The 27,521-nt window shown below is 39.5% G+C and overlaps 1 protein-coding gene across 5 annotated transcripts; it reads right to left on the reverse strand.

The window, feature by feature from the left end:
- Positions 1 to 26,765, reverse strand: STAM2 (signal transducing adaptor molecule 2). Of its 5 annotated transcripts, none has more exons than XM_049799490.1 (14): positions 26,649 to 26,765; positions 17,621 to 17,705; positions 15,020 to 15,095; positions 14,702 to 14,797; positions 12,152 to 12,298; positions 10,398 to 10,467; positions 9,447 to 9,633; positions 8,473 to 8,567; positions 7,649 to 7,731; positions 7,380 to 7,467; positions 6,507 to 6,561; positions 5,691 to 5,844; positions 4,025 to 4,194; positions 1 to 3,794 (listed from the first exon to the last, which is right to left on the reverse strand). In XM_049799490.1, exons 1-14 carry the CDS (start codon positions 26,686 to 26,688, stop codon positions 3,563 to 3,565), a joined length of 1,578 nt encoding a protein of 525 aa, XP_049655447.1. In that variant the 5' UTR covers positions 26,689 to 26,765; the 3' UTR covers positions 1 to 3,562. The 5 variants fall into 5 exon arrangements, with proteins under 5 accessions (XP_049655447.1, XP_049655458.1, XP_049655468.1 ...); XM_049799501.1 differs by lacking the exon at positions 26,649 to 26,765 and adding an exon at positions 20,674 to 20,858; XM_049799511.1 differs by lacking the exon at positions 17,621 to 17,705 and having other exon boundaries at positions 26,649 to 26,761.
- Between the last annotated feature and the right edge of the window lie 756 nt (positions 26,766 to 27,521).

Consider the following 27,521-nt stretch of genomic DNA (forward strand, 5'->3'; position numbering starts at 1 on the left):
TTTGTTAAACAAACTTTTGTTTTATTCGTACAAGGCAATGCACACATATTGCAGACAGGAGGCCAAACGCCTATTCCAATAAAACAGATCCCCTATTCTTAATACTGCAAACTCTTTAAGATCATTTTCTATAAGAACTGATACACCTATTAACCAGTACACATTCACCTTAAACCCCAGACAAAACAGAAGTAGAACCTTGGTCTGAATTCAAAGTTCAGGCGTGCCATCCGTTGGTGGCCACATCACTTGCTGGCCGACCAGAAGATGTCACAGTGCCAGTGAAGGGAGCAGAGCTGTAAAAGCTCAGATGTGCTCAGAACCTGTCCCGATTGTATTTCCTTTCCTTCATTATTCATTTTCACCAATTCAAAACAGTTTGAGTCAGCTTCATGTAAAATTTAATGGCTAAGAGCCATAAATTCTAAAAAGTTATTCGTTCATTCAACAGATACATCACAGTGTTCAATGTAAGCAAGAATAGTGCCTATTATTTCTTAGAAAAGATGCATAGATACAATTAAGGAAAAAAACCCCTCCTTCCTATCAGAAAATAATTCCTGTAAGAGATTGCAGCTGCAGCCATGTCCCACTCAGCTCTCCTTTCTAAGGGACAGCCTTCAAAAGAAATTACACTGTTCCACAAGTCCATGAACATCTACGAACAGAAGCTGGAGTAAAATGAACACAGAACGTTATTTTTAAGGTTTACTTGTTACGGAAACAATCGGATTTTTTAACATCGTAATTTCTGTACCAAGTTCAATTGACAATGCGTTTGTCACATCAAGGCTGGATGAAAGACCACAGTTTCTTAAAACATGTCTCTGCATGGTGGGTGATAGTACAGACAAATTCAATTGTTGCTTTCAGCTGACTATAACTTAGACATAATAGGTTGCCAACCCATACTGGAAGAAAATTTATCTGGTATTGATATTTTCAACACCCATGAAACAAATATATTACAATAAAATTCTCATTATAAAGTTGCACAGATTTCTATGTTAACCATTAAGAGTTTATATGAAAAAGCGGAAGTTATCTACTGTTGATTCCTGATATAAAACAGTAGGTAGAAACCTAATGTAGAAATCTGAAGTTAGATAAATCCTTTGGCAGCATGTTCAGTTACAATCAGGCCTTAAAAATAAATATGATAATGTATAGAAGTATGAAGAGAAAAAACAGATTCTATTAACACCAAACCCCTCTAAATACACTATTTTAATAATAATTAAATTATTTTACACTATCTACAAGTTGCATATAACAGAATTAGGAATATAAGAGATGACAATGACAAATCCTGCTTTTATAAAATTTCAGGCTTTAACAGTATGCATATATGTAGCTGTGTAGAAAATCTCAGACAAATGAGTATATACATTATTTATACTTAATAATTACTGAACATAATCAAATCACATCTGTCTAGCCATCTCAATTTAAGATACTCAGTATTTCTGCTGGACCAAAGTTTTGAATCCAATAAAAATACCTACCTTGATCTCAATTTAATAACAAACATGAAGAATCTATATAAATGATAGCAAGGTTTAGTTTGACTACACACCAACTTGGAACAAAGTAAACTCTTACCAAAAAATGTCCAAACAATAAGAATTTTGAACAGCAGCACTGAAATTAATTATTGTTCTTAAAGAACCCCAGGAACAAGTTATCAAAATACTTCAGTATTGCAACACGTGCTATTTATACTAAACTACTTCAAGGGGAAGGATAAAGACAAATTAAAGTCATGTCAAAAGGAAAGACAAAAGCTTCCTTCCAATTGCACAAATGAAATTTTAAAAAAAATTATTTAAAGAGCAGGTACTGAATACCTTATTGCATAAGCATGAGGCTGCAAATGAACAAGGTCATGACACTAAATAATTAAATAAAATGTAAAAGAAATGGAGGTGGCGCTGAGTGAAGAGTGGATTTTATTACTCAACAACAGTCTACAATCTGATAGTTCTCATTTGGTAGAAAATTTATACACCAAACACACTTATTTAGACAATTGGGAGTTTCATGCATTTAATCAAGATGATTTTATCAGTGACTTGCTTCCATTATTTTCCCAATTTAAAGATTATTACTCATCATAAAATTGTTAAAGTAAGTATAAATATGACTATGCTAAAGTGAGTAGGCAAATACTGATTTTTTTTTTCAGAGATTGAAACAATAAAAGAAAGAAATCCCACATTCCTGAAAGATAATTCAGCTCATCTGCTCCTCTTGTACAAACCCCACCCATTAAAAAAGTGCATCAGGGAAGAAATTCTTAGATTTCTTTTCTTAGCCACCAAATGCTATGCTTCCACAGTTCCAAGGCAATTCCTTTTCTAAAGACACGTCTGTCATTTTCAATATGCAGCTACTCCTTGTATTAAATGAGGAGCACAATCCCACTCACAAAGCACGTGTATTCTGCCTATTCAGATAGTGTGTTAAATACACCTTTTCCAAATGGTTTAAGAGTTTCTCTGACTGTAATCGGTGTTTATTTAGAGATGGAGATGGTGGCAGAGAAAGGAAATCCAAGAGAGGCAAGAACCCCCTGGTCCCATAAAGACAATTCCTGTTCTACTCGGCTCCCTGTTGGAAAGGGAACAAGGCAGATTCTCACAGTCTTAAGAAGCTTCAAACATTCTTGAGCCTCCTCCTTTACCACAAGGAACTACAATACTCCTTCACTTCCAAATACATCCAAAAAGGAAAAGAAAAGAGATTCTGTACAAGTTTCTGGCTCAGCACCTTGTATCCACAGAGTGCCCACACAGTCAGCTGGGAGCATCCCTTGCCTGCTCTTGCAAAGGAGACTTGTGCTTGCAGTACCCCCTCTGCCAAAAGACACAAATGAGTTCTAGCAAAACCCCACCTGTTTTCTTCAAGAGAAACACATCAGAAGTTCTCTGTAGTTTCCAAAAATCTAACAGGCAGCACTGTAAAAATCTCATTTCTCGTGTTTCTGTAGGTACATGGTCCTCACTGTCACAATATCAAATCATTTTCTCTTCCAACTCTCATCTGCTGAACTCATGCAGTTGTTCCAATTAGGCAGTGCACATCATAGTGTAAAGCTCACTATAGCAGCACAGAGAGAAGGTGGTCTCTACATCTGCAGGGATTCTCTAAAGCCACTTGGATAGAAGGATTAGTGAGATACCAGGGGAGGCAATGCATAACGAGAGCAACACATAACAACAATTAAGCACCCTCAAGTTTTTAGAAACACATTTAAAAGAAAATGATTTTTGAACAATCTTTTAACTTAAGATTCACAAGTGGCATTTCTTGAAAGCACTGAAATAAGGGCTCAAAGTAATCTGAAATTATTTTAAACCATCAGCTAATCTAGTCCAAGCTATCTTTATGCGAATGCTTAACATTCAGATCTGATGCGTATTTTTACTTTGCATCACCCTAATGCAGTAAGTTGGGTTATTTAAAAGGAAAATGTATTTTGATATTCGTGACAGGTATTCATAAAAATCATTAGGTCTGGCAACCTTTATTCATTAATTCAGAAATATGAGCTGGTTTGTTTTTAAAGGAGAGGCTGTTGATGGTAATTTGTTTGTTGCTGTAGAACAGAATGAGCAGGAACTGCCACAGGATAACCTGGTCCTTGAGGCAAACTTGATGTATTATTCTGGTAAGCCGACATATCCACTGACATTCCCATCTGCTGCTGGGTGTAAGCAGCTGTGCTGGCAGCTGACGGAAGGCCAGGGTTCTGGTTCATGTACGTCTGGTTTAACACAGAATCTGGTCCTGGGCTGTAACAAAACAAAACAAATCTAATTCTGACAGGTTCATGTCTATTCATCTGACAAGCAGATTTGCAAATAAGAATATTGCTTGGTCCAAAAGCGATCTGTGTATTTTCAAAACGATCAAACAGTATTACGCGTCGTTGTAAATATGCCAAGAACACACAACCTCTAGACAAAAGTAGTAAAAATTACCATCAGGGAGAAGGCGATTTAACAGTTTGCTGAAGTGATACCTTAAATATGCAGCTTGAGCTGGCTGAGTTGCTCCAGAAGAATTTATACTTTGAGGCAGAGACCTCAACTGCCCCATCTGATCAGGTCCTAGGCTATAACCTGGGGAAATGGTGACTTGATGAACACCCTGGATCATGTAGTTTCCACTAGGTGGCTGTACAGGATATGACTGTAAATAAAAACATTGTATACCTTTTATTTTCAATTAAGCAGCAGCAAATGTGGCACAGAATACCACTACAATGAACAAATGTTAGGGTTCAAAGGCTGAATGAACATCAATTAATTTTTTCAACAAGGCATCCTTTATTTCATCGGAAGGTGCCTTTTTCAGAAATGCACTGCTAACAAGATCAGCGCTTAATATCTGAAAGAACCTTTTGTTACGTACAAGACCTCTGCCCCTCCCAGAAACCTTATTTCTTTCTCTCTAATTTGCCTCATCTTTAAAATGTTCAATCCTTACATATTTTGATGCACAGAATTGAGTAGGAAGACGGGCACCATACAAGATTTGTTATTTAACACATTTTGGAAATTAAAACATAAGAATATTCTAAGACTGTAACGCAACAGGAAAGCAAAAACTTTAGTTTCTTCCATTTATGGTTTAAGATAATGCAAGTCTTTACTCAAAATGCAAATAGAACAGGTGGTATAAGAGGCTTAGTCTACATAAGTCTACGCTGCTCATTGGTTTTAGACTTTGGGTACTACATGGACACTGAAGGAATAGACAGTTTTGTACCAAGTCACTACGCTAAGCTGAGCATGGTTAGCTGTATTTTAATTGTACATCTTGTATTTTTCACCACTGGAAGCACGCATCTTGGAAGAAATGGTAAACTCCAGTTGCCTTTTGGCTTAAATTACTTTTTAACCTCAAACTATAATGAATTTTCCATCATTACCAGAAGTTAAGGACACGGAATTACTTTTAACTGACATATTTTCAGATCTAGCAGTTGCTACGGCAACTATTCTTTTCCCACTGAACAATTAACGTTAAAGTAAAATTCACTTAAAATAAAAACACTCATTCTATGCTTTCTCCAAAAAGGATCTTTAATATATCTTTTTCTCTTCCATTTTTGTTTTCTTAAAATGTCAATATGGCACATTAGAGATACTGTAAAACAGTTTTGAGCAACTACACCCCTAATACAACATGTTCATTTCTTAGGGGAAAAAAAGCTAAAACCAGACTGGTGTTTCTATATTTAGAAAGTACATTGTACTCATGATTAATGCACTAATATTAAAGTTCACTCCCATCCCCGCTATTAGATAAGAAGGTAACATTTTACTTTAAGACTGAGGACAATGACTCACAGCAAGAATATCCACCAACCTGCTGAAACACACAATTCTAACTGAAAAAAAATTAATCATAGAAGGAATCCTTTAGTATTTTCAATACAGTATCTTTCTGTTAAGTAGAGCAAAATTAACAACTACACCTTATTGTACAAGCAGGTAACTGCAAACTGAAGTACTCTGTTCTAGTGCGTAAATGGTATTTTATTCTAAAGGCTATAAAAAGCCACCAAGCAATGTCAGATTGTTCGTAGGCTAGCAAGAAAGCGTTCACTTCTTTTTTGCTGTCATCTTTTTAAATAGAAGTCTATATTAGGAAAGTTTCTATTTCCAGAAAGGGATACTGACCTGCACTGAAACACCAGAAGATGTAGGCGGGTATTGTGCAGGATGGTGGAGTTTTGAGTAGGCCGAATACATCGGTGTTTCATTCATCAGTTTGTTATAGAGCTCCAGAGCTTCTAGAACTTTCACATTTAGTTCAGATAATTCTGAATGTTTTCTGTTTGAAAACAAATATATGCAAACACTAAGTTTCTCCAATATCTAGTGTTAGATGGCAAAAAAAGAAGAGTGGTTCATTAAACAGTTTTGAATATGCAAGAAAAAAGACACCCTTAAAAGGTAGATGGTCCATTTCTTACACATATATGTTGTAAAATTGCCATTCTGTTTCTTATCCCAGTGGGACTGGAATGAGAATCCAAGTGGTGAACAACTGTTCTTCCCTAGTTGCAATAAGGCAAGCAACTCCACAGGTGTTAGTTACCTTTTCTTTTCACCCTCAAATATCCCTAGGAGTCTGAGGGGGAAGAAGTAAAGATAGCATTGAATAGATTTTCCTGTCATGGAGGACAGTCAGCAGCAGACTGAAAATACCCAGCTCTAGACAGATTGCAAAAGGCTACAGTCAAAAAGCACTAATATAAAATGCACCCAGTAACTTATGCAGTAAATTTTGGAGAGCTGCTATCAAATCTTCTTACACACACTGGGACCTTGGTACCTAAGCATTAGAAAAGTAAAGGTAGAATTGTTAAAATATCTTTCTTGCAAGATTTTCTAGCTTGCGAGATAAAAGAGAAAGTACCAAAAAAAATTAATACAACTGCGCAATTTAAAGTAAATCATAGTAAATAACGCAGAAGCTACGTTAAGGCTCACCTATCTATCTCTTCTAGTTTTTCATCTATCATTGGACCCATCTGTTGACAAATATCTGTGAAGACAAAAGTGTCAAGATAGTTAGTGTCTTGCACAATTAAAAGTTTAAATACAGCCAAAAAAATACTTTATCCAAGTACACTCACATAACATATGAAATTGGAGAGCGCACCTAGTTATCGTGTGCATCCCATTCCTCCAGCCCAAATAGACAGGAAAAATACTGTGGTTATTGTGCATTGTCATCCTCTCTCCTCTTTCCCTTGACCCTCCTGAACAAAAGACTACTGATGAAACACATGGAAAATTTTGTGTTTCTGCTTGCACTGTGCACGATCTATGACCTTCATCTCCTCCTGGAATATCCAATCTAGAGTGCCTACGAATCTATCTAGATCTGCTGTACTGCAGACCTTCCTTTACCTTCACTTTTTCCATTTTAGGAACACCCTGTTTTTAACATACACTCCATTGTTATTACACACCTTGAACTAACTGGTTCTTAAGTGAACTGAACTTTCTCTCCCCTCCTAGCCAGCAGTATTCTGGAGAAATTTTGACACAAAATTAATTGCTTATTTCAAGCAGAGTTTTGATAGGTGGATGGATCTTGCAAAGATCAGGCACTGTACGCTAGCTGGAAGTTATGCAAATTACTCTGCTAAACATGGAGTTGGCTTGGCAACTATTCGAAAATTCAGAGTTATACATATAGCCCCATGCTCCCACTGTGAAATAAGCTATTCTACAGCACACTATTAGTGCAGACCACGGTTTCACTAAGCCTAAAATAAATGCAGAAGAATTAGCAGCTCAATCCACAAAAGGTAATTGTGAGAAGAAATACAAAAACTAGCTTAGTGCTCAAAGTACCTTCTGAGTCTAGAAGATCCGGCGAATCAAGCTTTAAATCTGTAGGATCTATACTCTGAAGTACCTGCAGTGTTTTATCCATCTTATCCTGAAAGGTCAAGAGAAGATTAAGAACAGTTATTTCTGAAGCATGGCAGAGTCTGTTTTAGTTTTCAAACAAAAAAAAGTTCTTTTTATATGAAGAACTATTTGCTAACATTCAGTAACAAAATAATGTTTCAACCAACATACAATCTCAGTAATTTTTTATATTGAAAGTGACTGCATACCTCATCTATATAAACCGGCTCAGGTTCTGCTTTCTTAATTTCTTCTGTAGTATCCTCAGGAACAGAATTTTTATCCACAGTTGCTGAAAGAACAAACATTAGTTTATTTTAAGCGCCTGTGTTACTATGTTAACTTAAAATACACCTTTTCTCCTTGCTTGCCATCCGATCTTTAATAAATGAGAGAGAAATTTGAATAAATACTTCAAGCAGTAATGCACCTAGCTGCTGAAGAAGGGAAAATGGGTTTGTCTAGAAAAAAGTTCTGACAAGCTGCTTCCTTTGGGCTGTTAGCCTGATTATGAACCTAGGCCCAGCAAGGGAAAGGCTCTTGAGTCACATTGGCATTTAAAAACACCTCCAACACATGTACAGTTACTGTCAGCCAAGTCGTAAGTGTTAAGATTTATTTTGGTATCATAAGCATGAATAAAGCTAACAATGTGATTCTTACAAGCCACTGACATGGGCATGAATGTTATTCTATACTAGGTTTGATGTCTGAAAAGAGACTTTGACATTTTAAATGGCAAGTTACTGCATTCATATGTAGCATGTTACTGACACAGAATTATGGTAAATTGAACTGAATTTCTGTAACAGGAAAATGGTAACAACTTACAAGAGCATCAGAAGATTGAAATCGTTAAAGTAAGCTACAGCAGTGGTATGTCTGCTTGCTTGTTTGAAACAAGGACAGGATTTCTCTCTCAATTCTTTTCTTGGGCTGATTTCAGTAACTTATTTTACTGATGGCCTAATCAGTAGTTCCACCATAAGCCCACCTTTCAAAATGATCTGTTAGCTTTTAGTAGCTAACTTACCTGCCTCAGGTTCCACACTTAAGTCAGAAGTCACAAAATTAGATGGAAACAGTCCTACTCCTCTATGATTTTCACCTTTCCACCAATTGGTGTCACTGGGGAAATAAAGCTGTATTACAAAACTCCGAACATGAATGCTTTGTGTCAATGACATATTTTGGGCTTTTGACAGAAAACCCATGATATCTAATACACTGTTTCCCTGTGTATCCAATAACAAAGGCAAAGGAGAATGTTTGTAGAGATTAGTAGCCTAGCAGCAAAGCCAAAGACAGGAGCTGGGGCAGAGGGGTGGGGAGGAGAAGAGGAGGGATCGGGGGAAGTAAAATCATTCAGTAGCAATCACTCAAAGTTAAACGCAACTCCTCAATTTTTAGATTGATTAGATGATAGCCCATTATAGCTTCATTTAAAAGTTTACAAGAAGTACACAAGTGGGGCTAACATTAGAACTATAACTCATCTGTCACAGTCTATTAAATTAGAACAGTATTAGCAAGGAAGAAGTTCTGCTTCGTAGCTATCATTGGGGCAACGGTGATAACAACAATAATTATCTTAAGTATTTTTTCTTCAGTTTTATTCTTAGCAAATGTGATGCTTGATAGCCACAAATTTAACAATTCCTGGAAGTAGCTGGAATTTAGCACTATAATGCATATGTATATTCTTATGACATGTTACAACCAACTAACAATCATCTTAAAAACCACAAACAAATCGGACATACACCACAGAATGAAATACCCAATGTAACACAGGGAGGTTATCCCAGCACCAAAAATGACTTGAGGTCAAAAACTCAGGGTACGGAAGGAATAGTGGAAAATAAAGGGGATTTGAGGGAGGTCAGAGTGATGATATACATTTTGGGGGGGGGGGGGGGGGGGGAAGGAAAGCATGACAGGAAAAATTTGCTATCCTAAGAAAACAACAGTTCTGGAATGAAGACACCTCATCAGAGTATATTATACCTGTCATCCAAAACAAAAATAATTTCTCCACTTTTAAAGGTGAGCTCGTTGTCCTCAACAGCTTCAAAGTCATACAGAGCTCGCACCTTCCTCAAGTTCTGATTGTTTTGCTGAATTTCTGCAGATGGGTACAAGGATTTAGTTTCCATTTGTTGCTGTTTCTGCTCTTGCAAAGACAATTCGATAGCTACAGTTAGGGGAGAAAAAAAAAAAGCAAGTCTGTATATTTTAACCCTGTAAACAAAGGCAATTTGCTTTCCTGGTAAAAATAAATAGAAAATTATTTACTGTTATATTATAAACTCGATCTGTATATGCTCCTCTAATACTTTAAATTTAAAAAATCTTTGCTCCAAATGACTTAGCTGTATTTCACATTTCAACAGCTTTACTCTGCCCTGTAGCAGGATTAAAAGTCAGGACATAAATCATGCACAAGTTACGAAACATTAAAAAAAAACCCCTCTGCTTTTCGTGGTACAGCCCACTACTTGAAGGAGTGCACACACTAGTAATGTCAGTAGCATCATTAGCATGATCAGAAATACTGATAAATTCTTCACTATCACATCTGAACAACAGTAACTATATCCAAGAAAGAGGAGAAAGAATAAAACATTTAAATGTTCTGATATTTTAAAGCATCAAGATGAAGGCTAGAACAAAATGTGTGGGTACAGAAGGGAAGTGACCAAGCTCTGTGGAGGAAAAGCAGTCATAAAACAATGCCAATGGCTATGTGATGGGGAAGAATACATCTTACCCCAAATCCTCATCCACGAGGAAAACACCTTCATACCATTCTGAATGATACAGTATATTAGGTGCCAGCCTGCTGTGCCCTTGTTTTCAATTCTATGCAGCAGAAGAGAGTACAACTTCCTATTTCCGTGCATTTTAACAAAACTTCTAAACCACAAGTCTAACCCAAGGCTGTGACTAGCAATTTACCTTTAGCTATATCTTCATCTTCTTTGTTCTTACTTAATGATGAACCATTCTTAGCAGCATTTGTGGTAGCCTGCAAATGTATTAACAATAGAGTAAGTTCAGGTTACAAAGGAAAAAGAAAGCTCTATAATTATATACTTTAAAAAATTAGTAATAAGTTGTTCCTGGTTAGCTACCTTACTGTAGCATTTCATTACTGAATCAAGATGACCTCCTGGAAGAAAAAACTACCACTCTTCAGAATCTCAGCCCTGTTTTATTTTGTTTTCAGCAAGGAACAAAGTAAAATAAATAATCAGATCTAATTTAAATAACTGACCTCATTTAAATAATTATTTTAGTCTCATTTATTAAAGTGGGACTACACATTTAAATGACTGCTCTTTCCACCTTTGTCCTCCACCCCTCCCTCCAAAAGGGAAGAAAAAGCTCTTTGGAGTCCTACATCTGTGAAGACCCAAGGTATTAAGCAGCAGCTCGATCTGCTGAAAAGGGAGATCTCTGTATCAGAGCAAAAAGCCACCCTCTATCTCTGCTGCTGGGACAAAGGGAAGGAAGACCCAATGTACATCAAGTTGGGAGCTGCTGACTTAAATAATACAAGTCTCCAGAAGAGCATAGTGAAATCATTCTTAGACACCTCATTCTGACAAGGAAGTCATCCTGTGTGTAGCAGGAATAAAGAACCTAGTTTCAGACACTAGCCATGTCTAGGACTTACCAACGGTCCTAGAAAACAATACTGTACAAGTGTACCAAATACTAATAAACCTCAGCTTTGCTTGTTTGAAGTGAAGTGTATGAGGTAAAAACATCAAGATTTCATTTTATATGTATTTGTAGGAAAGGAAGCATAATTGGTTGCCAGTACTCTAGATCTTCCATGTTTCTGCCATATGTTTTAACACATATCCTAGATTTAGAAGTGAAAACATCTTTGTGGAGGAAGGAAAGATTGTAAAAGTAAAAAAACCCCTCTGTGTTTAATACAGAGAAAAGTAAACTTCATGTAAGGAATACGTAATAGAAGCTGCAGTTCTAATTTTTAGGACTGATCTTCACCTGACTCATAATTTACATGAAAATATTTAGAAGCATCAATAATAAAGCACAGAAAAAACACACCTGTAATCGTATCTGCCAGCTAGAATATTAGGCATAATACAACACCAGAAGTAAAATATAAAGGGTGAGGATAGGGATTGGAGCTCCCCACCTACTGAAGAGCCAGGACAATTCCTGACATGGACAGGTAACTGCATGAACAAGAAATGGGGACTCAGAAAAGGAAAGCACAGCAGAGCTCATCTTCAAAAATGTCTCCATTCCAGATATTGCCCTTTGTTTTGTGAGGCTCTGTGAAGAAAAATGAAGGTATGTGCTCCAAGTCAGCAATTAGAACCATGAAACAGCAAGTACAAAGTGTGGGTGTAGAATTGCTTTGATTTAAGGTGGTGACAGCTCAGTGAGGCTCTAAAAATGATTGGAAGAAAAGAAGGATCTAAAATGAAACAACTCGTAAGGGCATCATGAAATAGCCTTTAGTCTGTTCTTATTTTTCCTAGGAAGGCAAGGACATAAAAAAGCAGAATGAATAGAAGTGAACCTCAGCATAAAGAGGGAACCAAACTAGAACAAGCATCCTACTCTCCTCTGATCAAAAGCACAAAAGATCTCATCTGGAGAGATTTTCATTTTGTTCACCACCAGGAACAGTGAACTAACAGTACCATCTATCCCAAATCAGCTTTTACCTGCGATCCAGCTGCAGGAAAAGTTACACCTTCTTCTTTTAAAGATTTAATAGTCGCAGATATTAAGCTACACTGCGGGTCTTTCTGAAATTCTTCTGACCACTCCACCATTAGAGTTTTTAGCTTTTCACATACTTTTGGATGAGCCTAGAAGACAAAATTGCACAGAAAGGGATGCTTGTACCTCAAAATGAACAGAAGGAGTTGTTCCCTCAGTAAAACTTTGTTACCAAAACCATTTTACTATAAATATCCTTAATAATTAATAATTGTCTTAAGAAAATTTGGACAACAGAGCCTAGAAAATATATGGTCTTTTATACACTGATTCTGATACTTACCCTCCATTTTACCTCAATTTTCTCTTCATTACTTCTAATTTGTATTGTTATTCCCCTCCCAACCATGTAAGTTGGTCTAATATAAGATACTGTCTCTTTCCCTACAAGACAATACACCTTCCCTACCTTTTATGATCTCTGCTGTCTTCTCCTCAGATGCCAAAACACATTTCTTCCTGTTGACTTCTCAGGTGATAGGATCTCACAAAAACCTGATCTTTGTACCATCTCTGTATATACGTATGTATGTATGTCTCCTTGATTCAGATTCTCTCACAAAAAAGAATGACGCATTATGCATGATGTACAATGCCACCCAGCTCATAGGACAGTTTATACTAACAGCTCCTGAATTAGGAACGGAGGTGCAGGGACACAGTCCGGCAAAGGAAGGTAATTCCTTAGAGTGGGTGCAAACCAAGATCAAGTTCATGCTCTGCCTGCAATTCCTCTGGCTCCCACATTCTTCTCCAGCCTCTCGCAGAAAAGAGCCTCTAGAGCTCCCCTTCCTCCCCCTCATCCACAGGGTTTACAGCTACTCTAAATCCACATAGAACCACTGACTTCATTCAACACTGCAAATTTTATGTGCTAAAACCTCACCCAAAGTGATAATCCACCTTCAGGAAAGCAGGTCAGAGTCATGTATTACTCTACTGTATGGCTAAAGAACACCCTTCAGAGTATACCTCAGTAACATTAAACATCAGCTGCGGTTAATCCTGTAATCATGCCATAAAAAAAATCATTGGAGCAAAAAGAGCAGCTCTTCAATAGAGCAGCTAATATATCTGAAGGTCACGCCAACACTACATGGGTAAAACATGGACCAAAGCACTTCAGACCCCATACACTTTGTAGTTTTGTTGACAGTTGATTAAAAGACTGTAGTTTGAACCCAAAGCATCCAAACTAACCTCAGGATACTTGCTGGTGAATAAGAGCTCTGGGGCTGCTTGGCTCACCTACATCTGTTTCACTTGGCTTGTCTGGATAAGTGCCTGGGACTGCACAAATGCAGCACATGGCCAAGTTTTCTCATTTGCGTGTAGTTCAGATCACATGGTAAGCCTGTGCCTCACATGTAAACATATGCTGAACAGTAAGAACGTTGACAAGTTTGGGCTCAAGCATGCATTTAATTGAAAGAAGAGATGTAGCCTGATAGGCTCAGTATCAGCACAAAGACATTTGTTACACTTGTCTGAACTAATTTTCTTTTGGAGGAAAGGGAGAAAGTACAATTTTATCTGCCCTCTGAAGATTATTCCTCCAAGTGGGCCAGGGACACGGGTAAAACAAAGTATTTCCCAACAACAAAATAAATTATGCTCCAGTGGACCACTCTTCAGTGGGATTAAAGGTTTGCTTTTACGTCCACAAGTGCTGTCAGACCATGAAGGTCAATGTTCTGTTTCAGAATGGACCATGGCTAATGAGAACAAAGGGGAGGTCTTTAAGACCTATTTTTCCATACAAAGCAAGAAACAGAAGAGCTGTGAACTCATTTTGCTTCCCAGCAATTTTATTAGTTTCCTTAATTGCTTTGCTCAGCCTCTGATGACTCCAGGCCTCCCATATATTTGAAGACTAACTTCTTTTTAACCCATTAGCCATTTTTGTCTTCAACTGGAACAGTAATTAGGGGAAAGCTGTTTCTGTTATTCAATTCATTACATCCAGATTTAGATCCCATCAGCTGCTTGACCCTAACCAGTTAGGTCTTCCTTTCTTGGTTACCTCCTCATTCAACATTCTGAGTATCTCCAGAAACTAAGAAAGTTTATCCTTTTCCTTCTAAAAAATGTAATTTAACTTTCTCACAGTTTTCCCTTTGCACTTCAGCCTATTAGTTTCATTCAAGCCAAATAAAAACTCTTCAAGAAAAGCTGCCTTCACCATTATCAAATTAATTGAGCTTAGGAAGAGTCACCGATTTTAATTAAAATTGCTCATGTCATTTTGTAGAAATTTGGAGTAGGTATTATCAGCCTGTCACTTCTTTAATACATTATCTTTTCATAACAAAAATTAAAGTACATGAATTTCAGTGATAAGACAAACAGCCAGCAGTACCTGCAATTGCACCAAAACTAGAAAATGCATATTAACTAGAACATTAGTTTTGCCAATTCTTTGCTATGCTGAGATAAAGCAAGGAAGTTACCAAAACAACCTTCCCGCAGTACTTAAGGTTATAAAAAATTACCTTATTTATTATACCTCGAGCTTCACTAGCAAAATCACGAGAACATACTTCTAAGTGAAATATTTTTCCACAGTTTGATACACAGGCTCCTAAAAGCTGACAAGAGAAATACAATTGTGAAAATGTATGACAACAATGAAAATAATCCAAAATAAAAGCATACATAAAAAGAGTTAAATTCAGTCCTCTGTTCAGCATGCACACTCTGACTGACTTCTACTGAAGATATATAAAGGTATTAATTGATCAGTACACATTTAATAGCTGCATTACATAAAAGAATACCAACTTTTTTGAAAATAGTGATAGTCTACTCACTGTAAGTGCTTGCAAAGCCACATGGGGAACTTTATGATTTACTCTCTTCATGATGGCTTTAAGGCAATCCTTGGCTCTGAAAAAGGAACAAAGAAACTATTAGCGATAAATGTGACTGACAATCTGTGGAATGAATGATACCAGATACTCAAGTTGGGTAAGCAAACAACACTGGGTCTATTGAAAAAAAACGTAACTGAGCCTAAACCTTTTCGAGAGTCAGTCTGGAAAAAAATATTTAACAACTTATTTGTTCTTATATGTGTATTGGATTGGAACAAACTCCATTTTTACACTGGCATTTTATATTGATTTCCATAAAACTGCTGACAGGTCATAAAGGGAGCAATTGCCAGTAAGTTGAGGAAATTAATTTGAAATAGACAATGAAAGAAACATCTATATAACAAAAAAAAAGAATGAGAGGCAGTGATGATTAAATAAATGGTTATTTTACTGGCTACTGTTAAGGGTCTCTATGGATTTAATTTAAAAATCGTGCTCACAGGTTGTCAGCTCTTGGAGCCCATTTTCAAGACACTAAGGACACATAAAGACTTTATAATTTGTTTCAGCAAAATCTGAGATAAGTATAGAATAACGATTAGCACTCTAAATGTTACTCTACTGAGGAGTTTCATACTTAAAACGAGCATTAACGGCATGCACCAGCTATATGGGCTGAGGCATATGTAAGGCTTCATTAACACTATTATTTTGAACCTCCTAAAAACATGAAATCTCTACAAAAAGCTGATGCGGTATCTTTACAACTAGTATCACTTACAGTATACTTGAGCTAGAAATGTCTCCGCAATTCTGCGTTTCTCCATGTCGCCTAGCGAGCTCAGCTCAACCAACCTCTGCTCTTAACCTCTAAGGCTATGGTTCTCTGGTCACTTTACGCAGGCACAAGTGAAAGCCACTGATGAAAGTGGTGGACCAAACACCTACCGTCCCCTCCTACAGCAACACAGTCCCCTTCCCTTCCTGACTGAGGCTTTAGCAGTCATACAGTGCCCGGATCAAGGAACTGATCTGGCTGCACATGATAGTTTTCAGCCAGATCTCTGCCAAGACCAGATTCACCAGGAATCCATCGCACAAGGGACTAGAGGAAATATTTGACAATCCTCTTCAACACAAATTCTCTCTCCTGTCGTCGTGGAATCGCAACCTTTGGCAAAGCTTAAAGAAGAGCCTGAGCAGAAACGAAACCAAAACTGTTTCACTGTTGAGATGTTTGTTTCAATGTTTTGTTTCAAAAGACGTCTGTTTCAATGTACTGTGTGTACAGTAAACTGCATCTATATTCACGTTTTGGTTTAGAGCAATAGTCTGGTTTTGAAACAAATTTTCTGATCGTTCCCACATGTTGCACGTTTAGTTCACAGTGGAGTTTTGTGCACACAAACTTATTTCCTTTTGGAAGAAACTAAGCCAGAAGCTCCTCGGTGCACACCAAATGTGCTCCTACCTCTCAAGGAACCATGAGAGTCAGAGCCAGTGACAGGATCTGCAGACAAATTTGCACCAATGCTGGTGTGGAAATTAAGTTTAGAAGAGTTTAAACCTGTTCTGAAGTAGGGGTGGGGGGAACCCCAAACACCCGGAGCTGCAAACTGGATGGATGCAGTGGCTTCAGTACCAACTGCTCTGGTTTACTACTCCAGCCCTATCGTGCTGAGCTACTTGGTGATCTACATGTAGCCAGAGAAGTATGGTTTTAGTCCTAACATTGAGTATGTTAATATACAAACAATCCATAGTCAACATACTTGTTGTTAAGCTATGTATTTATTTAAGCGTATGCAACAATGTTTGTTCTTTTCAGAAGATGGCTTTTAGTGAAGGGCAGGAGGGAAGAAAACTACACAAAATTGAAGTAAAATGTGTTAACAGTAGTGGCATTTAAAATTAAGAATTTAGGATTTTATAGTATATACAAGAATATATATTAAGATTGAATTAAGAATTCAGCCTATGCACTAATTCAGGTTTACTTCAAAATTTAGAACATGTTATCACACAAGACGGTTACCTTAAAATTCAGCAAATACTTTTGCCCATTATAGGATCACTGAACTACCATTTATGTTTCAATATTACCACTTAAGCTAAACCAGTTCAAACAGATCAGTGTTTTGATCCCCATTTCCCCCCCCCCCCCCTTTTCTCTTCCATCAGTCCCATTCTTCCTAATGAATAAACACGACAAATTTCTCATCATAAATAGCTAACTGTCTTAGCTAGATAATTTTCTGCAAAGAAACTAGTTCACTTTTTCCTACTGGCACAGTCTCCTCTTGAAATTTATGCAAGATCATTAAATATGAATAACTTGGTCTACTATACAAAACTCCATAAAAATTGGAATGCACTCAGCATATACAAATTGCTCTACTAGAAATCCTGCTGGAACATTTCTTTCAAAGAATTTTAAAGCCAACTACATATATTTGTAGAGCTTGCAGAAGTGTCAGATTGGTAGCACTTTTTGCATAGCTGACTACGATGAGCATTTTAAGACACGTTCTCTCTGAAACAGTATTCTTCACATGAACATGAAATTATACATTGTAAAGCTGAGATACAGCTTACCCATTAGGAGTACTTCCGACTTTGTCACATATATCCATAATAAGACCCCAGTCCTCACTGGTGTTATATTCATTTGTGGCTTTTTCTATAAAGAAAAACAAGATTGATTAAGCGTAATACCCTATTAAGTTCAGATTCTAGTCAACAAACACTTTCTCGTCCATACCAAAAAAAATGACTCCATATCCAAAATACTGGGAGGCAGTGTCTTCTACAGATTAGCATGAATTCTTGCTATCTTGTAGAGTGCTATGTACAGTTTTCAGCACTGGACTAACAGATGCGATAAGTATTTAAGAGTTCCAAAAACAGAAACAACTCTTGAAGTGTAATGTTGTAAATGATGAAAAAGAAACTGCTTCTCTACAGTTTGTTTAGTTACTCCAGGTTTAAGTTATAGCCCTTGCTTAGAGTTTGCTCAAGGTCTTCTAACATTTGCATGCCATTATATATTTCATATGGATGTTCCAAGGGGGGGGAAAAAAAAAAACCAACCCAACAACCTCTTTAGGGCTCTAAAGGAAAGCTATCTCCTCATTTAACACACTTATTAAAATATTTTCTTCTACTAGATTTTTCAGGAAATCTAAATGCCACTGCAAGTGCTGAGAAAAATAAATGGCATGGAAGGATTAATAAAAAACACAGAAGGGGGCAACAAAAAACAGACTGCTCTATCAAAAGAATGTATACTTAAATAATATTTGCAACATTTCATTCTATATATTAACTGATAAGTCTTAATGTTGTTTAATTGCGCTTGTTATTTTAATCACAAGTAAATATTACAGTGCTACTAAAATAGCTTATAAACAGCAAATTAAGTATTTTATACATTGCCTCTGCTGCCTTACAGCTTAATTTTAACCTGCTAATTTAATATTTTAAGTAAATTCAAAGACAAGTGCTTTTAGATTTTTATGTTATATATTAATCACATCAGAATGCACTTCAGAATCACGGCAATATCATAATCAGCATTTTTACAGAATTTTACTTTGGTAGGAGAAGCCACTAAATCCCTTTGAGATGTGTATTTTAAAGAATACCATAACGGTCACTCACAATTAATGTGATGGTATTCTGTGATAGCAGCTGTTCCAAAATTACAAGGTTTGCTGACAGCAATACTACCGCAGGATAAACCCAATTTCATGTGTGCAATTAAGCATCTTCTCTGATAATCAGCTTCACTACTTAGTTTCGCAGTTAAAAGTTGCAACAATACCCAGGCTGGCTCAGCAGAACGGCTTCCACAAAGAAAACGCAAGCATAGCAGCCAACGGTGCCCCTAAAAACCCTTTTGTTACAGATGTAAAAGCAAACCAAGAAAGAAGGAATGGAAATTTGCAATTTCGGCCATAGATTATCTTCACAAGCTTAGACTAACTATTTAAGGGAAGCAAATACTTGTGTTGAAAGCATGTTCCTACAGCATAAACCTTCTCCAAAACTTACCCTGAAAGGACATAATTGTTAAATTTTCTTTTAAGTGCATCAGTATTTTTAGGACACTAACACAAAATTCATTGCTTGTTCTTGAAAATAAATGAGTGCCTACAATTTTGTGCACTTTAACGTTCAATTTATTAAAAAAATTCAAACCAAAACAATCTCTATATGCACATTTCCTGGATATGTGAACCATAAGTACTGAACGATTACGAAAGAACAGCACAATGCAATGTTTGGTGCACACAGCTTCAGCCTCGTCTTTCCTATGAAGTTCTGCCAGCTAAAACTGCTTTTTAAAAGCATCGCCTTGCACGTCTCCATCCTCAGTGGTGTGAATCCTCCCATCAAAACTTGTCAGTCAAATTAGTCCATCTCATTAGATGACAGCAGCCTTCAGTTGTGCATATAAAGCCAGCCCTCCCGTGACAAATAGCACCAATGCCTATAAAACAGACTGGGCACATTGTTTAATAGCACTGCCTGGTGTCACCCTGACCTGAAACCTGTCTCCTCTCTGAAATTCCTGGAATATTTTAGAGATACCTCCTTCTGCATGTCCCTCTCTTCCACATGCAGAGAGGGAGCAGCTAGCAAGTAAGAAATGGCGGTAGGTCAACAAAAAGGCACAGAAGCCAAGAAAAATGTAGGTTGTGTTTCACACCTGAGTCTTCAGGAACCATAAACCACCACAAACAGCAGTGACCAACTCCAGCTCTCAGCAATGCCCACTGACTCAGGATACAAGCTCAGCTGAGACGCTCCAGTGTCTCAATACGCAGGCAGGTATTGTCACATGCGTAAGCTTTGTTTATCATTTCAGATGCTCCAAAACCCCAAACCCAGATCTCCAAACTTTCCTCCTCCTACGCTCCCTTCTCTTTCCCTCCACTACTCTCCTTTTAAAATGGGAAACAAACCAAATCAGGTAATTTACTTTCGGAGAAGTTATTTGAAAAAACATAATTGCATCCACAAAATACATATAAGATGCTTTGAGATGACACCTATCTGATTCACTAGTAAAAAGCACTCTCTTCTAAAATATCACAGCAAAGAAACAAACTGAAATAGATACTCAGACATAAAAAATATGTAGGAAATTTAAAATTACTTTGTTTACAAGCCAGTCAAATGCAAGCTTGTAAACTGACCCTCCAATGTAAACACTGCGAAACCAAGCTCCTAGCTTTGTACATACTGTCATGCAGAGCCAAAAAAACATGCCCCGCAAAGACTGCCAGATAAGGAACAAGGTAAAACAAGGGCAGTGGTGCAGCTCCTTCAGCCTGCCGGGACTCATCAACAGCTCTCCTTCCCTTATGGCGTTTGTTACATAGACACAATTGTCACTTTTGTCCTCTACAAAAGACTCATAAGCGCTTGCCAGAGGACATACATTGAAGTTTTCCTGGACCTTTAGAGGAAGTCACAGTCAGCTTTGCCTGCCATGACCGAAGATGTCCCATGCTATCCTGATCAACTCGTCCACTGTCTACAGGAAGGCTTTGTGTTTACCAGGCTTCGCCAAGAAGTTTCAACTCCACACCTTCTACACCTTGAAGGACAGCATAGCTACCATAATGCCTAGCGCTACTCACTCACAGCTCCCGTGCTTCTCCCCGCTTCTCCCCCAGCCAGCACGTTCGTACACGGAGGCACGTCAAATGCAAACTCCCTCCTCTTGTATCCACGCAGCCTGTTCTAGGAGCAGACATGGTCCCAGTGAGAATAAGAAGGCTGCCCTACGGCAAACTCTTACAACTTTTGAGGTTTTCTTCCCTGCCAGCATGACAAATTTAACAGCATCTGGTTTTTTGCTTAACATGAGCTCCAGCTGAAGAAGAATCTTGAAGGATAACTACTTCACAGATGCCGAGACATGGACTTTGATCAGAAGAAACAGATGTGGGAGGATACATTTTCCAAGACTTTTTCAGTGCTAAGAGAATATAAACTTTAAAAAAATGCTATGACTTATACCCTGTAGACCCCCAATTAATGAACACTGGATGGACATGAGCTTACTTTTATAGAAATAACGATAAAAGCAAAATATGCTTCTTTTTATTGCTGCTTGGTATATTTTTAAAAACCCACAAAGAATTAAAAACACAATTAATCATTTTTAACTGGATCAGTTCCCTGATCTGATTTGCCATGCAGCTGCACAGAAAACTATGCCAACACAAGAGAGGAGATAGCACTAAAATGAGCAGCTGGGAAAGGGATGGGAACTGTTTACTGATATTACTGCCAAAAGAAGAAATGCTTCTCAAGCTACTGCCTTCAAACACTGTCACCAACTCTTCCAGAAAAGAAGGCAATGCTTTACCACTGCCTGCTAAAGTCAAGTTTTTCAGGATCCTCCCTCTACCACACAACATCCAAAATGCATCTGAAAGGAAAGCTGAACATCACATTTCCAGCCTAACTGCACTAGTGCTTTTCCCCTTTTTCACAAGAAAGGGATGGGTAATACACATAAGTAACACCAAAAGACAGGAAAAAAAGTACTACTATGAGGACTGCAACTGGGCAACACATGGCAATCCTCAAAAGCATCCCTCTTTACATCTTTCCAAACATCATGTCCTCAGTCTCTAAAGATCCCGGCATAATATCAGAGACCTGCACTCATAGTTAAGTGTGCTACTGCACATTCACTCTTACAGGCCTGGAAACACCAGGCAGAGCTCGCAGCCTCCATACGTTGCAGCTTTCATACAGCCCCTCTCTCAAGACCTGCTGCCTTTTCAGCAATGCACAACCAGCACTGGATTCCCTCAGGTTTGCAAATACAAAAGCAACACACCCCATTTCTAATACAACACTGAGAATTCCGCAGATATGTTACAATCTATATTCACAATGGCAAGAAGCAAGGAAAACAGCAAGAGCAACCGTGGGCATCTTAAAATACCCGTATGAACACAAAAAGGAAGAAAAGAAAGGGAATTGCAGGAACTTCACAGCCCCCAGAATTCCCCGAGTGAGATACGGGCACCCCAAAAGTTCTGCAGAGGTAACCAACATGACACTATTCCTACCAAAAGTGTATCACACTGTTACACAACACAAATCTCTCACCCACTGCTTCTGCTGGAAATCTATATCCCATTTAACGTATAGCATTAGCATTTCAACTGACACAGCAAAATCAGCAATCCTGGTCTGATGACAGCTCTACCTCTATGCTGCCTAGCACATACGACCTTCAAACCTGCAAAATATTTTGTTATTTCAGTCCTGAATTTCCTTCAGCCAGGCTTGCCAACAATGCCAAATAACATCTCAGGTAAAAAAAATAAAAATACTAGAACATAACTTTTTTTTCCACCTGTGTCAATGCTGCAAACAAAGATGAAACAAGCACTCCAGCACTGATTTAGCACAAAGAACTTTTCAATTTGATATGGCATTTGCTAAAGACTGCGATCACTACAATAAAAATTTTCTAGTGACTGATTTGCCCCCCAAAGTTATGTGAAATAAAATCTTGTCTGCACATAAATATTTCAACTTTTACACAGAGCCATTCTAAGTATATAAAAACAGCGTTCATATATGAAAAGTGAAAAACAAAAAAAATTGAGGACTACTCCAGACTGCTGTTTTTCAGAAGATAAAGCAGAACCACATGGATGAAACCCAGAAATTTAATCCCACGCACCTTTGTTTGTTTGCCTTGCCTTTGTACGGCCAAATTAGAAAATTCTAGCTTTGATTTAATTAGTGATCATAGACACTATGACACTGTATTCATATGACTTGCATTTCCAGTAACACTGCATGGTCCACTTGGTCCTTGCTGAAAAGGCAACCCTACTTGTAAGGATCCCAAGTCACTGATTCCTGTCACTGAATATTATATTCTTAAAAAAAATTTGATCAAAGTGGAATATTAAAATAACTTTTTGCAATGTAAATCCAGTTCACTGAGAAGGCTTTTTAAGATACAAATTTTACTTAAAAAGGGAGTGTGACATTTTGTTTCATTGAGTCAATTGGCCAATAACCTGAAAAGCAAACAATTCCATTTGTCAGACAATCTGCACACTACAAGAAAAGCATTGAAAAGACTAGGGAGGGATTAACAGAGACTTGTACTCTAGAGCCTGGAAAGCACTAAAATGAAACTTACCAAAAGTGACATATTATGTAACAAAACATCCCTAGTAATGTAATTAAAAACAACAACAAAAAAGTGAGGCTATGATATATTAAAAAAAAACAAAAACCAAACCAAGGTAGGGCTGAGGGAACAGACCAGTAATAATCTCAAAAATGAGGAAGAAATGCCATAAAATTGCAGGCTCAGAATTCAGAAATTTTAATCAGTCAAGTCAAGGTAAAACCATGGACTGAAGACTGGAAAATACTGTCCCTACCTTTCAAGAAGAAAAGAAACCCCCAAGCAACACCCCAAAAAAACCCCCTCAATTAGAATCATAGAATCATTTAGGTTGGAAGAGACCTTTAAGATCATCGAGTCCAACCGTCAACCATGGTAAGCTAGCAGAGCAGAAAGTTGGAAGGTATCATCAATAAAAGGAAAGGCTGAAAGATAACATAAGGGGAAATGTAAACCCTTGAGGTGTGGATTATGGAGAAAAAGGTAACAGTTAGCAGGGCAAACCGCAATTCACGCAGAGTCAATAAAAGATTCCCCTAGAAGCGAAGTGCTCAGCAGTTGGAAACAAGAGGAGGACAACGAGTACGCCAAGTTCTAGCACAAGAAAACACAGGGCACCAAGGTAAAGCAGCCACAAAAAGGCAAATACAATCCTAGAATGAAACGTGCCAGATAAACATTTCAGTAAAGCACAAGGAAACGTGAAATGCTATCATACAAGATATCAGCGATCCATGATACGGTGTACAATTCTGGATGCCAGTCAAACTACACAGAAAAATACTTCCTACTCCCTTGATCATGTCAACAATCTTACGAAAGAAGGCTAACTAAACAAAAGATGAAAGGGAATAGGCTTGTTCTCTATTGAAGGAGCAACTACTTCAGAGATGAAGGTTATTTAAGAGGAAGGACAACACTGGGAAAACTTCAAGTGCACATGAACTAACTATGAATAGATTTAGACAGGAAATTAAAAAGCTTCTAACACTCCAAAGAACTGAAGTTTTGGGGTATCCTCTCAGTAAGAAAACCAGATAAAAGAAACCACACTTCTCTCAAACACTATTCCATAGGTTAATCTTGTGACACTGCAACTACATACAAAGAAACCAAAGCAGATGCCAGGGAATTAAGACGCTGCACAGCTCTGCTGAAAAGCAAACACACGGGTTTAGAATCAAGGAAGCAAAACCAGCTGTGGCAAAGCAAAAGCACATTTACCTACATTTTCTAAAGGTGCTCCAAGAAAAGAGCAGTACTAGATGTATGGTCTGAAGAGAGAGCTGGTTCAACCTCATTGCTGGCTGCTAACATAAGCGGGGTCCTGTTCTTCCTTTGCAGGGGTGTCCTGCTCCTCTTTTTCACTACCATTTCACAGCCTTTGCTGAGCTGATTCAAGTCATCAAACTTCCAAACACATCACCTTCATAGATGATCTAACTCACAAGCCAAATACTTTACTCTGGAAAATTAGTTTTTTTCTTGCCAAAAAGAGTTGAATCAGCTCAATGGTGAATCAAAAAAAACCCCCAAAAAACCCAAAAAAACCCACGAAGCCACAACAACCTGGGTGGATGGGACCATGGAAAAGGATCTCTCCTTTCTGCAGCATCAGGCCATCAGCTGGGCTCATGGTATATACTTTTTTTAAATAAAAATGAAAAAGATAACAAAATGTAAAAATGTTAAATCCTGACAGATGCATATTAAAAGCATGAAAAAACACTCATGTAAACACTGCAAGTTAAAGTACAGTCTATCCACATTTGATATTCTGGATAGTCTAATTTCCAACAGAATAACAATTTTTAAAAAAGCTCCTAAAGGCAAAGAGATTTTTCCTGGCAAGAAACTGTAAGATTTAGCCTCAGTAATCACAAAGCTCCTATTCTGTTGCACTTGTTTAATTGTAGTAAGTGCAGACAGTTATATTTAGTATATGCAAGGCAAAATTTAAGAAACTGCAAGTGAACAGACTATCACTTTTGAAGTACTATAGTCCTGAAGTTCCTGACGCATTTGGGTTTGCCAGAGAATTCTGCACAGCTGTAAGAGTTCCCAGTTCAGAAAGTCTTCACTTGTGCAAATACATTAGTTAGAGCCATGTGAAAGGTTAGTGACAAAACACATGTAAAACTTCACAAGGTATCTGAAGTAACTGGATTATGCGTAGCGGGTCTGGCAAGTTTCTACTTTCATTTCCATTGTAGGTCAACATTAAAAATCTCACGATGGTGTGTGAGAAGACAAAGAAGAAAGGGAATGATTTTATTACACAAACTTTGCAGACACATTAAGAAAACAGTGCAACTTCACAAAAAAGAGATGTTGTGGTAATAGGGGCACTCACAACAGCCTCTTCCACCTGTATACATCCTGGCCTTGACAAAAATCCCAAGAATGTTGAATTCTTCTCTTAGCTAAAATTCCAGTGTAACAAGAAATGTAAATCTGACTCTGGTATCTAGTTTAATTTAATTGCTTTTTCCAGTGCTTTGGTTCAGGATAGGCATTGTTTGAAAAAAAAAAAAAAAAAAAAGGGGGCAAAAAAGAGAAACTTAAAAAAGCAACGTGCACAGACCAAGTCAGATGCTCAAGAAAGCACAAGACAGAGCAGAAACACAAAACAAAACAAGTGACTCATCTTCTTCATCCTGTCGATGGCACCAACTCCGGCCAAAGTTGCCTCACGGTTTTGTAATGGGAAGAAATGTCAACTTAGGCTTAACTTGATGCCGCCAAATCAGCCCCTAGACCATACCTTAGTCTCGGGTACTGAAAGAGGCATAAAAATGGGTCTCTACTGACATTAATAGAGTTGGTTTGGTTTTCACTCTCGAGTTCTACACCAAAAGGGCAAGCGTAATGTCCCGCACTTCACGGAAACCCAGCAAACCGAGCAACGCGATACGAAAGGCGGGAGCCAACAAGACATCTCAGAGACAGGCTGTAAAAACTGTAAAACTCCAGAAATCACAGCGCAACGGCCCACGCCACACACTTCCTTAAACCGCCGAGCGCAAGTGGGGCCAGCCCGCCTCCGGCCCCGTGTCTCTACGTGGGCCACAACACCCTCAGAGCCCCGAGAGGGCAGGGAGAAGCGGGGTGCCCCCCCCCCCCTACACACACACACTCCGGTCCTGTCAGAGACGGCACGCCGGTGGTCCCCCGAACCTCGGCGGCGGGGCTGCCGGCACCTCCCAGTGCCTCACGGACCGGCTGCTCGTCGACCAGGCCTGGAACGGCGGCTTCCAACACCGGCCGTCGTTACTCTTTCTCCCTCAGGAGCCGTGAGGAGATGAAGAAGAAGAAGAAGAAGGAGGAGGAGGAGGAGGAAGAGGAGGCCGCCGCCCCGTTGGCATCGGCCCTACCGGCCACCCGGGCCCAGCCGCCGCCGCCGCCCGGCCTCCCCGCGCCCCGCCGTCCCGCTCTGCTCACCCACGTCCTGCTCGAAGGGGTTAGGAGCGAAAAGCGGCATCTCGGCAACGCCCGCCCGCTCCTCAGACGAGACAGCCCGGCCAGCGGCCGACCGATCCGCCGCCGCCGCCGCCCGACCGCCGCCTCAGGCCCCCGAGGCCGCCCCTTCCGCGCCTGAACGGGCGGCGGAGGAAACGCCGCAGCAGCAGCACCGCGACGACGCGCCGGTCAGGCTGGAGGTGGGGGGGGGGTAATGCTGTGAGGGGAGGGCGAAAGGTGCGGGAGGGCGCCGGTACCGGCGGGAACGGGGAGGAGCGGGGCGGGAGGCGGCGTCAGGCGCTCGCTGGGGCAACCCCGGCGGGATGGGGGCCTCGAGGGACGGGGGGGCCGGGGCTGCCGGGAGCGGAGGCCCCGCCCCCTTCCCCGCCTCTCTCGGGCGGGGCGGGGCCGGGTGGCCGTGACGTCACGGGGCGCCATCTTGAGGCGGTGGCGGCTGAGGGGATCGCGTCGCCCTCGTCGCTCCCCGGTGCGGCCGCATCGCTCCGTGTCCCGTTTCCTTACACACACACACCCCCCCGGTATTAAAAGCTGCCTGAGGGCGCGGGCTCTGCCGCCTCAGCGGGTGGGAGGAGGGGTGGAGGGCGCGGGAAGCAGAGCGGGGGCGGTGGGAGTGTGGCCGGGTACGGCTGAGGAGATGATGGCTGACGGGGGGCGGTTTGTGGGGAGTATGGCTGAGGGGGGCACGGCCCGTCGTGAGGGAAGGCAGGCGGCCTTCGGCCGGCTGTCCCCACCGCCACACAGGCGGGGTTGTGCAGCCGGGAGGGGAAGTTGCCCAAAAAAGCCATTTTCTGGGGGGGGGGGGGTCTTGAGGGGCCTCCTGGCCCTGTACCCGCT

This window comes from Accipiter gentilis, chromosome 1 (assembly GCF_929443795.1).
Source record: "Accipiter gentilis chromosome 1, bAccGen1.1, whole genome shotgun sequence".
In the NCBI taxonomy this organism is placed as follows: domain Eukaryota; kingdom Metazoa; phylum Chordata; class Aves; order Accipitriformes; family Accipitridae; genus Astur; species Astur gentilis.